At 29.7% G+C, this 15342-nt stretch overlaps 3 protein-coding genes across 3 annotated transcripts in view; 2 read left to right on the forward strand and 1 right to left on the reverse strand.

The window, feature by feature from the left end:
- LOC100169110 (phytoene desaturase) overlaps nucleotides 1–15342 on the forward strand; it is a 74318-nt gene that overhangs the window by 8554 nt on the left and 50422 nt on the right. The window lies entirely within an intron of this gene.
- The window catches only part of LOC100161380 (phytoene desaturase), a 36854-nt gene that overhangs the window by 8532 nt on the left and 12980 nt on the right, over nucleotides 1–15342 (forward strand). The gene's annotated exons all lie outside the window — the stretch shown is intronic.
- LOC100159332 (bifunctional lycopene cyclase/phytoene synthase) lies at nucleotides 6848–14101 on the reverse strand. The gene is made up of 4 exons (XM_001950752.5): nucleotides 13930–14101; nucleotides 10888–11791; nucleotides 9853–10337; nucleotides 6848–8064 (listed from the first exon to the last, which is right to left on the reverse strand). Exons 2-4 carry the CDS (start codon nucleotides 11765–11767, stop codon nucleotides 7663–7665), a joined length of 1767 nt encoding a protein of 588 aa, XP_001950787.1. The 5' UTR covers nucleotides 11768–11791; nucleotides 13930–14101; the 3' UTR covers nucleotides 6848–7662.

Genomic DNA, 15342 nt, shown 5'->3' on the forward strand with positions numbered 1-15342 from the left:
ATTTATAAATGTATATTAATATATAGTAGTATTCATAAATATGTATTTATATCTTATAATAATATTTTTTCTCACTTATATACAAATACATTTTAAAATTAAGAGACGAATATTATAAACAGATGAAGTCACTTAATTAAATAAATATGATATTATGTATATATTTCATTAATATGTACTATTTTATAAAAGCCGTATGACATTTAAAATAATGAATAAACAATTTAGTATACGGGATGTAACAAAAATACAATTTTTATCATCAGTATTAAAGAATAAAAATAATTATTTTTATATCATACGTTTAACGCAAGTGTCAAGTGACTATAAATTATATATAAAAAACATTTTAAGTATTGATTAGAACAAAAATTATTTCATCTGTCAGATAATTCTCTTACATTCTAGCTCATACAATAATTTAGAAAATAACTACATTTCCATGGATATTTTTAAAATGCCATGAGTTGTTAGTGAATGAGTGTATCGTTTGTTACAATATAATCGTCTTGGTTTAATTGTGACTATACAAACATTGCCTAGAAATTATATAAATTATTTAAAGTGTCATAGACCATGATATGACTATATACTTACCTAGTCAGTTTGATGATTTATTCACTCTTTATACCATTATAATTTTCAGTGAGATGGTCTGAGCTTGACTTACTCACCCCGTGTGCACGTCTGACGCCTATATTTATCCTATTATAAAATTTGTTATTATCTTAAAAACTTACACGTCACTCGTAATTTTTTTAAGCTCAAATCTATTTTAAAACAGGCACAAAAAAAATGTACCACTCTATGGGAAACAGCGGCTTTAGTTAGTATTACTGCCTACTGGACTACAAGGATTTAAGAAGGTAATTGAACTTTAAGACTAATATGTGTGCTATCGTGCTAATAATGAAATATGCAACTCAAAATGCCATAATTGTTCGCCAATGTTCTATCAAAAACCACCCTCATAGTTGAAGATTGAAGTATTATTATACGCTAAAACAGCACGATGATTATTGCGACACACAAAACGATGTTTTTAATTTTTTTTCTACAAATGGACAACCTATTTAGCCTTACACACTTATCTTGTCAAATTACTGATCACTAACATAGTAATTAAACAGTTGATATAGCATCATATTATTATATGTTACTATCTATATTTTAACCGATTTTGAAAATGTTTTTATTAATAATATTGTTATAAATGAACATTTTGTGAAGGATTAAGTATTCTGTATTCTTCACGGGATAATTTGGTACAGAGATAAATAAAATTAGACTTCTGTGCAGAAGATAGGGTCATTTAAACAGGGAGAGGACTAGCCCAGGGAGGTGCTCAAACAAGAATTTTGTGATTTCCTATGGAAATGTTTGTTTATAAATGATTAGTGATTACCATGGATTTTGAACCTATATTATAATAATTATTATTGGTTGCCATTGGTTTAAAATGGTTGCTATGGTAACCGTTATATTATAAAATATAACTTATTATTCAAATAGACAGAGCCGTGTGAAGCAATTCAGCGCCCTGGGGCAAAAATGGTTTACGGGGCCACAGGTAGCATATTAAGTGTAAATAAAGGCGCCTCCTTACTTTTACAAAACTACGGAACCTGGGGGAAATTGCCCCCTTTATCCGCCCCCACCCTTAAAAACGGCTCTGCATATAGAGTTGGCATTTTTAATGGGCAACGAAGTGCATGGGATCAGCTAGTTATTAATATAATAAGATTTGAAATCTGTAATTAACTCAGATTAAAGATACCTATCTAATTTAGCGGTCTGTGGAGCGAACTGCTAGCATTTAGCCGGCTGTTTGGACGTGGGGACAACGGCCACCGTGACTGCCCGGAGAAAAATGTAGCCCGTGGCTGAGTTCGAACCGGCGACGGTGTGCGTCGCAACCGACGCCTTAGTCCACTCGGCCACTCCGGAAAAAATATCCATAGATATATGCAATTTGTATCGAGTGTTTATATTATCATTTTGTATATACCATACAATTTTTGAAAATATAAAAATTCTGAAAAATATACACTCACAATTTTTCTTTATTGACATTTTTCAAGTTCAAATTAGATGAAATTAAATATCAAAACGAAGAATAACTAATAACACATAAATAAAGTTTACGAGTTCTTCAAATTGATATTTGACAATGATACATAACGATTTATGTCTTATTAGTTATTATCAATTCCATTTACAGTCATTGTATTATGTATGTAGTTTTAGAACCTTACCTACATGTAAAGTAATATTATGATTCTGAGTTCATGTTGGTGGGTAAAATATGTATAACACCGGTTCACCTTCGTAACTGATATTTGGAATCTCGTTCCTATATTCTGTACTATATTTCATTTTAAAAATCTTTTATTCAACGATATCTTGAAAAAATAATATTCAATTGAATTAACTACCAATGAAAACTGCAAAGATTATTAGCATTTTAATAGATGAACATCTTGTTAAAGATTAAACATGTAATTACTAATTATATAAATATAATGTATATGTTAAGGGCAAACGTTGAAATCAGACCAACTACTGAAATACCCGGGTAAAACGCGAAACGTTTACTTGGACAAAACGTCATATTTCAACTTTTGCCAAATCAACATTGTAAAAATTGTGATAAGGAATAATAATGAAAATATTAGGATTTTATGATTTTTTTAAATCTACATATATAAAATTGGAGCGTGAAAAATGTCGTTTCCTCATCAATCGAAAATGGCTGATCCGATTTCGAATAAAAAAATAAAAATAAAAACACACATCATTGTAAAATCAGTACATTCATCGTTCCACTCAGAATCTAAAAAACATGGCATGTGATAAGTATGGTATGTGAAATATTGTAATGTACAGTTGCCACGGTTTTGCCCAAGTACCGTGATCATTTAGATTCTGAGTGGAACGATGAATGTATTGATTTTACAATAATGTGTGTTTTTTTTTTATTTTTTTTTAAATTTTTTTTGTGTCTGTCATCACCTTTTTGGACAGAAAAAGTGCTTCGATTTTCTTCAACAGTATATTTTCTGATAGGAAAGTGAATCTAGTTGGTACTTTGGGGGGTCAAAAGTAAAACTTTTCCAATAGTTTTCAAAAGCGCCGTGAAAAGCAAATGAAAAATTAAGGAAAAACAGGAATTTTTACGCAAAATCTGTTTTCGAGAAAATTGATTTTGGTTTTTGGTGTAACATTAAAACGAATGACTGTAGATACATAAAATGTACACTGGTTGTTTATATTTCCATTTTCTATACACGATAAAACTTTCAAAATATTTTGATTTGTTTTGAGCTGTTTACGGACAATTTCAGTTTCCAATTTAATTAGTTTTTATTTCTATGAATGTCAATAAAACATTATTTATTGAGTAAAAATACTTAAAAATTTAATACAAGGCTCCTACTATATTGTTACAATAACATTTGAAAAATATTAAAAATCCTTAGTCACAGTTTTTTTTAATTAGCATTTAAAGTTCAAAAATTGACAAAATATGTAAAAATTACGAAAATTAGCAAATTATTTTGAGTTAATAATTCGTAAAAAATTTTCTTTTTAGAACTAAAATTTTAAAATGTAATACAAGATACTTTATAGGATAATCTACCTTTATCAAAAAAAAAAAATGTCTATAAGAAACTCAAATTAAATTTTTATGAGCGTTTTAAATTCATATTTTTTACAACATTTGATATTCACTCGATTTCTTACGTAACGATTATCTTATTTTGTTGTAATTAAAAAACGAGTGACTGTAGAAACTTGAAAATTTCACTGAATGTTTATATGCTAATTTTCTATACATGATAAAATTTTCAAAATATTTTGATTTGTTTTGAGCTGTTTACGGACATTGTAAGTTTTCAATTTTTTTAGTTTTTTTTTCTATAAATATCAATAAAGTTTTATCTATTGGGCCAAAAAGTGTAAATAATTAATACAAGGCTCCTGATACATTGTTACAATAGCAGTTGAAAAATATTAAAAATACATGCACAATTATTTTTTATAAGCATTTGAAGGTAAATTTTGACAAAATTTATCAAATTTAAAATTGAATAATTATTTTGTAGTTAAAAAATTATAAAATATTCAAATTTTATATCTAAGGATTGATAATTTAAAACAAGATTTCACGTAAATATTTGATTCTGTTACCAAAAATTCTAAGAAATACATAAGCACAGTTTATTTTTATAGTAATTTTAAGTTAAAATTTGGACGAAATTACATATTAAAAAACCTGGAATAATTATTTTAGTTATTTTATTGTGATTGTATAATATTATTCGTGGGTACTTGAAACTTCTAAAATATACTATTATATATCTATGATAGTACCATGGTTTGTTGTTGATGTATAACGCGTTACCTAATGGATTTTGTGATATGATTAATTTGGAATTTATTATTGATACCTATTATAGGTCAATTTTTTTTTATACTATAGATATGTATACCTATAATAGGTATGTCTAATACCTAGACTGACAAACCGTCTCCGCTCAGAATCGTTTTTCTTATACAGTGATATTATATCATTGAATTCAAATTTAATACTATCCATTATACAGTGACCCACTTGTAACCTACTGTACAGCAGAGCAACATCCACTTACCCACCTTTTTTTAATTAATATTAATTTGCATAGTTTTATATAGTTTTATTTTATTTATTCATGAAATACCTACAACCTACTTAAATATGTTAAAAAAAAAAAAAACAATTTATACGATGAATTATAAGCAAGGTTTAGGTGACATAAATTAAAATGTATCTTTGCGGAGAGAGGATCAAGCGATTAATAAACAATATTTGTAAAAAAGCACACATTGTAAAACAAATATTCTTTTCTGTGCTCAAAATCTAAAAGGTTAATGAGGATCTATCTTCCATATTTTCCGTGGGTAGGCCCCTTAGGGGGAAGCAATTTTTTTCACCGGAGCTTAGGGGGCGCCAATTTTTTTTTGCACCGGAGCGCAAAATGTCTAAATGCGGCACTGCATCTGGGTGTATCTTCGCAACTTCGTTTCTCCCATGGACCTTGGATTCTTTTCCTAACACAATATTTTAACTGCTTCTTTTGTGTCATCCATTAATTCGGTAGGAAAATAGCATCGACTTGTAAAGTTGTGTTACGGTGGTTATGAACGTGGTTTTAACAATCTCCATGAGACAAAGACGGTCGGATGATTAAAGCCGATAATCGGAAGTGTACCTACGCTTTAAATGCATGTCAATGTAGGACAACATTTATTTTTTGGTGATTGCTATCGGAATTTAAAAATCAGAAATACTGTGTTGTTGATACGGCAAACCAACTGAAAAATAATATTAACATTACATTTTATGGGCCACTGCAGTGACCCACATGGCACCTTATGCACTTACATCAGAATGGTACCTATTTGCCTACCACTTGCCTGTCTTCTTTTCTTCTTTCATTTTTCGTCTTTACGAGATTTCTAACGTTGGTGCTGTAGAAACGACCTGCCACTTGTCTTTTTTTTTTAATAATAATATATTTGTAATATGTATATATAATAGATAACATATATAGTTTATATTAAATTATAATACACTAATAATATTTTTAAATGTCTATTATTAGTTGATAAGATATATACAAACTGACTTGAAATAAAAATTAACAATTAATAAAAAAAAAAAATTAATCAGTTGATGGCTAAGGTTTAATAGTTTTGATAAGTCTGTATAATTTTAAATTGTAATAATAATTGTTCTTAATATCGTTCATTCATTGAAAAATAATAACAATAAACACTAATTATAATAAACTATTGTCTATTATAATAATTAATAACTATAACTATAAACTAAATAAAAACTATAACCTATACATAAATAACAATTATAACTGTAATAACACAACTAATGTCTTGGGTGTCATAACACGTACAAGGGAGATAAGGGAGATGATAAATTGGATACTAAGAATGGATACTACATTACTACAGCTGCATAGTTCAGTTAGTGTTTTTTTAATTTTTTTTTTTTTAATTGATAACTAATGAAGTTCATACATATACTTACCCAAAATAGTGACCAATTTGTAATATATCGTGCATGGCTATACAATTATTTCAATAATATTATTGTTTTCTAGCATAGTAGGCAGTAGCATATATACATTATTTTATATTTAACTCGATGTTATAAAAATGTAACAAATTCGTAAAAAACACCGAATAATAATGTACAATAATACACGTATTTTCATTCATTATCGGTACATAGCTCGATATTATATCTATTAATATAAAAATATATTAAAACACCGCATCTACTCATTAAAAATAAGTTATTGGCCATTAATTAATTATTATTAATACCTAGTTCATTTAAAATACTTTCAGAAGCATCATTATTGATTTATTTATACGCAATATTATTATACAAAATTGTTTTAACGGCAAAATTAATTTATAAACATCGTGTTTGTATTGACCATTACCTACGTAATGGCTATGATAATGGGTAACGCCTTTTTATATCTAAATATTTTGAATATGATCTTATCATCACATTAGGTATATAAATTGTATTGTAATAGTATTCAACGTAAAACTGTTTAAATTTAAATTACGTAACTTAATTATTAGTTTTATTTGTATTATAGAAGTCTATAACTAAAGAACATTTTGTTGAACCCCGTTGGCTCACTTATAGGTTTTAACCTAACCTAATAGGCGATCCTTGCATGAAGTTTTAATGTCAAATATGAATTAGTTTTTTTTTTTTTAAATATAGGTAAACTTTTCTGATACAATTTCTGTCAAAACTATATTATTCTTAAATATTGACTACTGAATATGCACAATAGTTTTTATTTTAAAAAGTATTAGTCTAATATAATAAATAATAATAACGTTTTATTTCAAACGATGCATATAAAAGTATATTAGGTATATAGGTAGTATTATAGCATACTTTAATTTTAATATGTATACATAACAATGCTAAGAATGATGATCTATATCACATTCGTATAATCGTATCTCTGCCATTTTACATATTGTGCGTTTCTATAATTTATTATACACGTATATTATATAGGTAGTATACAATGAAGGTATAGGTGCCATTGGAATTATAACTATCAACATATTATATTGTCCTATTATTTCACTCAGTAAAATCAATTATCTACTCGGCTACATCTCTGCTGCAGTTTTGAATAAGAATGACTATGACTATATAGGGATTATAGAAAAAGGTGACTGGAGTAACTCTACGTCTATTTTCTTAGTGTTCGAGCAAAAGGAGCCTATAATATAACATAATGCTTATAATATAGGCATATTACAACTGTATAACATTTTAGTAAAATGCATTATATTTTACAATGAAACATATTATGTTATACAATTTCAAGTCACAAATTAACACTTTTCAATAATCATTACAAACAGTTAATTTATAATTAAAAAATTTAGCATTTTGTGATACAAAATTTGTATACAACTGGTCTATACTTATTATATTTACTTATTGAAATTTAAAATAAAAGTGAATAATTTACCTACACTATAGTAACACTACTTTATTGTCGAACTATGTATTATACTCAAAATATGTATGATTAGACCAACATTTTTTAAATCCACTTAAAAAATGTATTGGATGCTTTTAATGTAAAGAGTATTGAGTACTATTAATAATTTACTCAATTTTGGTAACGACGCTCTAGTCGGATAAGTTGGACATGACTGTATCGCCTTAATCAGCCCTCGGTACATTTCAGTAGATGCTAGAACCGAACCTATTAAGTCTTGTGGCAAATATTTGATAGCACCCATCGATTCGAATTGTTGTTTGTTAGCCAACTGTATCATTTTCGAAGAGTATTTCTTCAACTTCTTATTTCCCAAAGACCTGGGATTTTTTTCTTTGCACAAGATTCTTAAATCTTCTTTTTCGTCGTCCATGTATTCCGCTGGAAAGTAACACCGACCCAATGATTCGCTGTCACTTACGAGGTCCCGGGCAATATTCACGAGTTGTAGACCCTTCAAAAATAAAAATAAATATATTGACTTATGGTGCATATTAACTTAACTTAACTAAGTTAAAAAAAATCATTAACTTGCCCAGCCTTGCATAATTTTATCACATAAATAAAGCGATGAAGTTTTATCGTATAGGTATTGGCCTATAATACCTACCTACTACTTATATGAATAATACGTATTAATTATATAAGTATAATATTAAAGAACACAACACATTAAAAAAGTATAATAGGTATTATATAATATGATAATATTAAAGTAATAATAAATCTCAAGGTAATGAAGAAAATTATCTGTCAAAGAAAATGTGTGCTATATACGATAAGAACATACTGTAGCAGAAGATGAATGACAGAGTGAAAAAAGTGATAAAAAATAATGGACAAATTACAGGCAGCTAATTAAAATAGCCTCAGTTTGCTGGGGTCGGTCGCGTACCTAATCTACAAAATGGTGTGCGCGTATTTTTCGTGACAGATATTCAAACTGCGTGCGTATAAAAATTTAGACAAAAGACAGGTGTATGCCGACCTGTACGTCATAGTATTAGGTCGTATAATGAATTTAACTACAAACAATTATATATCGGTACTGTGGGTAATGGTTAATGTGTGTATTCACAACTATTATATTTGTAATTATTATTTGACGTTAATTTAATTTAATTACATTTTTTATTTAAAATGTTGAGATTTTTTTTTTTATCTTTACAAACTTAAAACCATACATTTTTATCAAATATATTATATAGGGGACACACGGTCATCTACATAGGGTACATAGGTATGTTCATCTGCTTGTATTTTTTTGTTAATTTCAAACTTTTCGATATTTACTAATCCAATATTTTTTACTGAATATGACACTCGTATTTCACGCAAATCATTTTCAAGAGCTTTTTTTATAGTATTTAGGTCATTAGCATATACATTTTTTTCAGAACATTTTTATAGATTTTTTAAGGCATCAACATACGGGCCCTAGTAATAATAGTACAAACATCGAGATTGATAAGAATACTGAAATCACGTAATAGACAACAAAAAAACGTTCTCGTCGTAAAGTGGTGGGAAAGCATCAATCGTTGGCTGTCGTGAAGTGACCGGTCGTTTTTTTATTACGTTGTGAATAATGTGGGTACGCGCTCCAGTATTCTTATCTATCTCGATAATAATAAACAACAATTATTGAAACTGTTAACGCGATAAACAGAGGAGGCGGCGACAGCGGTTGCTGAATCGAAGGTAGATCGCTGCCGACGCCTCCAATTATGATTACCCGATCAATTAATTAATTGAAACGGCAAACAGGCCCGGCAATAGATAATAAAAAAACGGTTAGGCCTGCGAGTTTATCACGCGGGAATGAACGCAGATAAAAACCCGTGTCTACCGACTGGTGGAGCCGACTGGTACGAAAGCCGCCTTTCTCCAATTTGCATTCCGGAACTCTATATTTTGTTAATATATTATATAGGACCTATCCATTCAACCATAATCTACCTCAGCTAGAAACGGGACGGGTTTTAGCGTGGTGAAAAAAGCCACACTTATAGTAGAATAAGAAGGAATGCGAGTGTGAAATGTGAATGATGTCTGCTCTGTCGTGATTGCCATTTCCGTACACCGGCAAGCGTCACACGAATGACGTGACTACACAAGAGTTAGAATATGAAGTTCTACACTAGTTCTTCCACATTAGACATAAATATAATATGTACAAACGAGTGTATTGATAATAGCTACTAAAAAAATTAATCAACACTTAAAATGGTGAACAACTTACTTGACCTATTTTGTACGCGTGTTTAGTCAAATAATCGGCCTTGTCTACAAGATCATTCATGTCGTTACCATATCTGTACATGATTACATAAAGGCACATTGCGCCAATGCTTCCGGCCACGTAGGTGGTGTATAACATTAAATCTTTTTCGTTTCGAACTAACGTGAACTCAAGATCCCATTGGTAACCTGCGAATAACTCTTCGAATGGTTTACGCGGCAAAAAAAATGCGATTCTAGACACTGCACGGTAAGATGATAATTCGACATCGGTGAACTCGGATTCGTATTTTTTCCAATCAATTTTCACTTCTTGAGGTGTTTTTTTAACGTCATAATCTGATTTTCTGTCAGCAAAAACTTCACTGATAAATTGTTTGGATAACTCTAATTTGAGTTTTTTCTTTTTCTCATCTGACTTGCTATCAAACATTTCGTCCGTTACACGGCAAAATGCGTACAGGATTATTAAATCCAATCGAATACCTGAATTAAAAATATAATACACATTGATAATTAAAATATAACTATATAATACGTAATATGTATTAACAAAATAAATAGCTAAATAAAAATAATTTTCACTGTTAACCAAAACGATGCTAAAAAAAATCATGTACCTATATATTACTTAATTCTAAATATTATGATCATAACAGATTTGTATAATATTTTGTAGTTTCTTGAATTTTCATTCGAAAATCCATTTTATTGGTACCTACCTACCTATTATTGTTATTTGCTATAACGTTTTTAAACCGTGAAATACATTGGACAATGGACATTGAACATATGATTCTTTTAATTATTTTATATATCAGACGTCATACTTAATAGGTTTACTGGCCCTACATATTATATTTTATCTATATGAGTAATATTTAAAAACGTTTTTAATAAAGTCTGTTAATTATACCTATTATATTATAATATTATTAAATTAAAATGTTGGTTTATTAATCAATTATTTTATCAACATAATATATTGATTATAGCAGTGTTCTCAAAGCACTAATTGTTTTTTTTAACAACTTACCGGCATGGAATAAATAGTTGGAGGTACCAAACGCATTCGAAGTGCTCAAGACCTTGATACTTGTCTTAATATCTTGTGTCACGGCAGAAGGTGTAGCATATTCCGATGTCATAAATGCTCTTAACATCTGTCGAACGAACCTACAGCTAACACTGAACTGGTGTGGGAAATCCAACGAATACGTGACTATCATACCGTATGCCTTGTCGTAGGATGACCCGGCCAGGACGACCATCAGGTTCGTGACGAAGACAAACAACGCGTCCTCTGGCGCCAACTTGCCCGAATCGTTGTTGTCATCGCTGACGGCCATCCGATCGATCCAACACATGTATAGTGTAGGGCCCGCGATCGCGATCGACGACGGTATAATCTTCTTCGCGAAAAAATTGCCGGCTCCGTACCACATGATCGCGATTGCCGGGGACGCCCAACACAGTATGGATCCCAAATAGAAGGTCTCTTGTCCCCGCACGGCCATTGCGTAACCAACCGCCGTGACCACGGTTAACAACGATATTGGTATCCAACGAATCAACTGATAACTGCGTTTGTCGTAGTTGAAGTTCAAGCACGGAGTAGACCACTGGACGAACATCAAGGCCCACAACGAAGTGAGAACGGTTTGCATGACGACGAACATGTACTCCTCGACGGGTACATTTCCGACGACGGCTAAAACCGCACCGGGCGAATAAGTCCTAGCCCCGTGGTTGTACACAAAATAGCTGTACCACGGTATCGTGTAGATAACGGCTAAGCCGCTTATAAATCCGATTTTGAAAATTTCCAATCGATTGATAAACGGCCGAGTTATTAACGTTAAGACACCGATCACTGGTAGAGTGTACGATAGGTGGGCGCCAATGTAGGTTAACATGATGTCGATGACGGATTACAAAAACTGAAAAATCGTGAAAATGTAAATAAATACATTTAATTGTTTTGCGATTTCAATCATAATAGAGATATATCTCTAATAGTATACTATTTAATAATATTATGACGTATGCAGCAGCTGCAGACATATCCTGCATTTTACGCATATAGATTATAGAATAAAAATCGAATTGATTGGTGGAAAACGATTGGTATACCTATACCAAGCAAAATATATTTGAATACTACCTATCGATTTAATGTAAACGTCAACTGTTGCGCATCAATATAGAGTTGATAATTAATAATATTTAAATAATTATCAATAAAAATGCATTTATTAACACATTAATAATAAATATTATGTACCTAATGTAATAAAAATAATCGTTTAAATATTTAAAATATATTATGTAAATATTATTAATATAATTAATACAACATATTATAATGGGCATAGGTGAATTTAAGTAAAATAGATTTTAAAATTACGATAAAAACAACACTTCATCGAATGTTGTGGAATGACCTCCAATTTTAGTAGTTTTTTTATATACTATGGTGAATGCCACGTAATACTTATACGCATTATTTTTTTTAACATCAATGCCAAAATCATTATTAGTTTACAGATTCAGATAGACCTAAGTTTATAGGTATATTTCATATTAACATATCCATCCAAATGGCAGTGTAATACTCATTACTATTCATAAAACAAATATAATAATATATACGACTATAATTAAATTTAATAAATATGTGTATTATCATAAAATACCCTAACGTTTAAACTTCTCAAAAACCAAGGTAAATCTTTACTTTAGAGCACACATAATACGACAGCCAAACAGGACCGGACACCATAGTTAAAATATAATAATATTATAATGATATCATATAGTAGGCACATAAAACTGAATTTAATATATTACATTTTTTATATAAATAAAGAAGATTTGTTGTTTCGTTTTAATATTAATTAACGGTCGCTATATAATACGAAATACAAAATACATCAATATAGTCTTAAAATGTTGTTCACGAACAGAATTTTAATCCACAATATTCTGCAATCCAACATTTAATTTCTAATATTATAAGATTATAATATATTAGGTTCGCCGGTACGAATTCCGAGCTATGTCCAATATATGTTCCACTTCCCATGAATGACACTTCTGCTGATCATAATATAGAACGCAAATTCATTCTGATAAATGAGCCGCAGCCTGCAGATGAACAGGTGTTTCACAAGTCGAAGTTTTGTACATAAGACTGTAAATCACCAAACCTCATGCTATGTCAATGCAAATACAGGAGGAGCCCACACTCAAATCATTGAGAGATCATGGCGTGACGCGAAAATTCAATTCTTAAAACGAGGGTTGTTCTCTGATAATCATTTGCAGTCCCATCTCAATCACTATTGCTAGCTACTTTACTGTCAAGACAGTACCTATACTGACCATTTTCTCGCCTTGTTAGAAGACATTCAGAACGTGAATCAACAATAAAATACGATTTCCTAATCATTTACCATTCATATTAAATTAACAGTAAACACCGAAGTAAACGACGTATGTAGAATAAAATATTTGTCTGTAGATAGAGCACATGTCGATTCGGAAACTTGTCTGTAGAGAACATACCGAATGAACACCGATCTTTGAATCAGTACGTATTGTTCACAAACTAATGAAAAATGTACTATTTAGCCGATATAGCTAGAAATTAATTTTATACAGCATTTACGAATTGTACTCTTCCCGGTTTTACGACACTGTGAAAAGTGATATTTTTTACTTAAAAATTTTAATTTAATTATTAATATCGGATGTTAAAAAGTCATTGAGTGAAAATAAATAAAATATATGTGTTATTAATGGTTATAAATTTGCTTTTCATAAGATTTTAAATAATAATTTTCATTTGAAGATGGTCGAATTCAAAACGTACATAAATTGTATGTAAATACATGAAACTATGAAAGTCCTTAGTCTGTAAAAGTGATCAGGATAATAATATATAATATTTATTTATTATTGGGGACGAAACTTAGGTCCATTTCTTTGAAAATCCACACATATTACTATACTTCATAAATAATTCAATGGCGTAAAAATCTTAATTAATTATAAGTCTTAATTTTTTTAAACTTACGTGTTAAATAATAAACTACTTATATATTTATGTTTGTTGAATTAATAATAACTAAACGAACCGACGACAAAATTAAAAAAATTGAGTATTTGAATTTCGTTAACTGCAAGCAAAGAGAAACTAAACTTTTCCTGGTTCACATACTCAATTATATATACATATTTAACCACTTGGACTTGGCTGATCGTAATTTAATATGGTTAATAAAAGATAATAATAGTACTTAATTGTATAAATTAACCTTTTACCTAGTATGAACATTATTTTAATATGCTATAGACCTTAGCGCGTGTCCCTACTTATATATTTATGCATGTAAATAAATTTTAGTTCCGTTCGTTATAGTATATATTATTTTAATTTGCTAGTTATATTTCAAAGACGAAGTTGAGCCTAAAAACCACCCCAACACATACATCTGGTGGCAATCGTTGACTGTTTTATCTTGCCAAATTTATAGACTAATTAATTTTTTTGGGGTATACTTCTTAAAGTGCACGTCATCGTAATACATTGTCCATTGACAAGTTCTCACTTCTCATGTTCAAAATATTCACAGCAGTAATCGACGAATTTCAAAAATATATTTACTAAACATTTTAAATAGTGGTCTAATAAACCAAAACTATACATAGGTAATTGAGATCTTATCAAACTTTAACTAACTATATATATTCCATACTCTACTCATCTCGGCGCAACTTTCGTCTATATTTTATGTTCTATGTACGTGTTTACATTTTTTTTAACTCGTAGATAAGTAATAAAACACAATTTTTTGTGTTAATGTAAATTTCTATTTTGTATTTCTTGATTTTTGAATTAGGTCTTGATTGCGGTTTATTGACCTTATCGCCACAGACCACATAACTGTTACATAACTTACATACATAAAACATATTATATTATACACATCATATAAACTGGATATTTAATCAACTAAATACTTCAAAACCGTTTTTACTAGTCAAAAGAATATTAATAAACAATACAGTGGCGTATTTAGGAATTTTTATAGGGGGGGGGGGGATTAAATATATAATAATAGGTACACTCAATAAATATGAATATAATATACAATTTTAAAATCTTCTAACTTGTTGAATTTAGTGTGGATCAAGGTGAAATAAGAATTAACACAAATTGTATAGTACCTAATAGCATTTATTATAAATTCATACTAACGACAATCCCGTGTTTACGATAAACAAAAAAAATTGTTATAATTCAAAATCCTGTTTTCTATTTTTTTGGATGCTCAGTTCATCGATAAGCTTATCTGGCATGATTATTGTATTGACCGGTGACATGCAAATAAAGCCATTACATTAAGAGGACGCTACACCCATATGTGTTGTCTCCGTCTTACACAAGCACGACATAGCAAATTGTCGTTCACTATTCTGAATAGTG

The sequence above is a fragment of the Acyrthosiphon pisum genome, chromosome A1 (genome assembly GCF_005508785.2).
Source record: "Acyrthosiphon pisum isolate AL4f chromosome A1, pea_aphid_22Mar2018_4r6ur, whole genome shotgun sequence".
Taxonomy (NCBI): Eukaryota; Metazoa; Arthropoda; class Insecta; order Hemiptera; family Aphididae; genus Acyrthosiphon; species Acyrthosiphon pisum.

Excerpts from the sequence above, each read along its gene's own strand:
- LOC100159332 (XM_001950752.5), bottom strand. The coding sequence starts at position 11,767 with ATGTTAACCTACATTGGCGCCCACCTATCGTACACTCTACCAGTGATC. Across the intron at positions 10,338-10,887 it reads CAACTATTTATTCCATGCCG|GTATTCGATTGGATTTAATA; the intron begins GTAAGTTGTTAA and ends TTTTTAATTCAG. Across the intron at positions 8,065-9,852 it reads ACGCGTACAAAATAGGTCAA|GGTCTACAACTCGTGAATAT; the intron begins GTAAGTTGTTCA and ends TTATTTTTGAAG.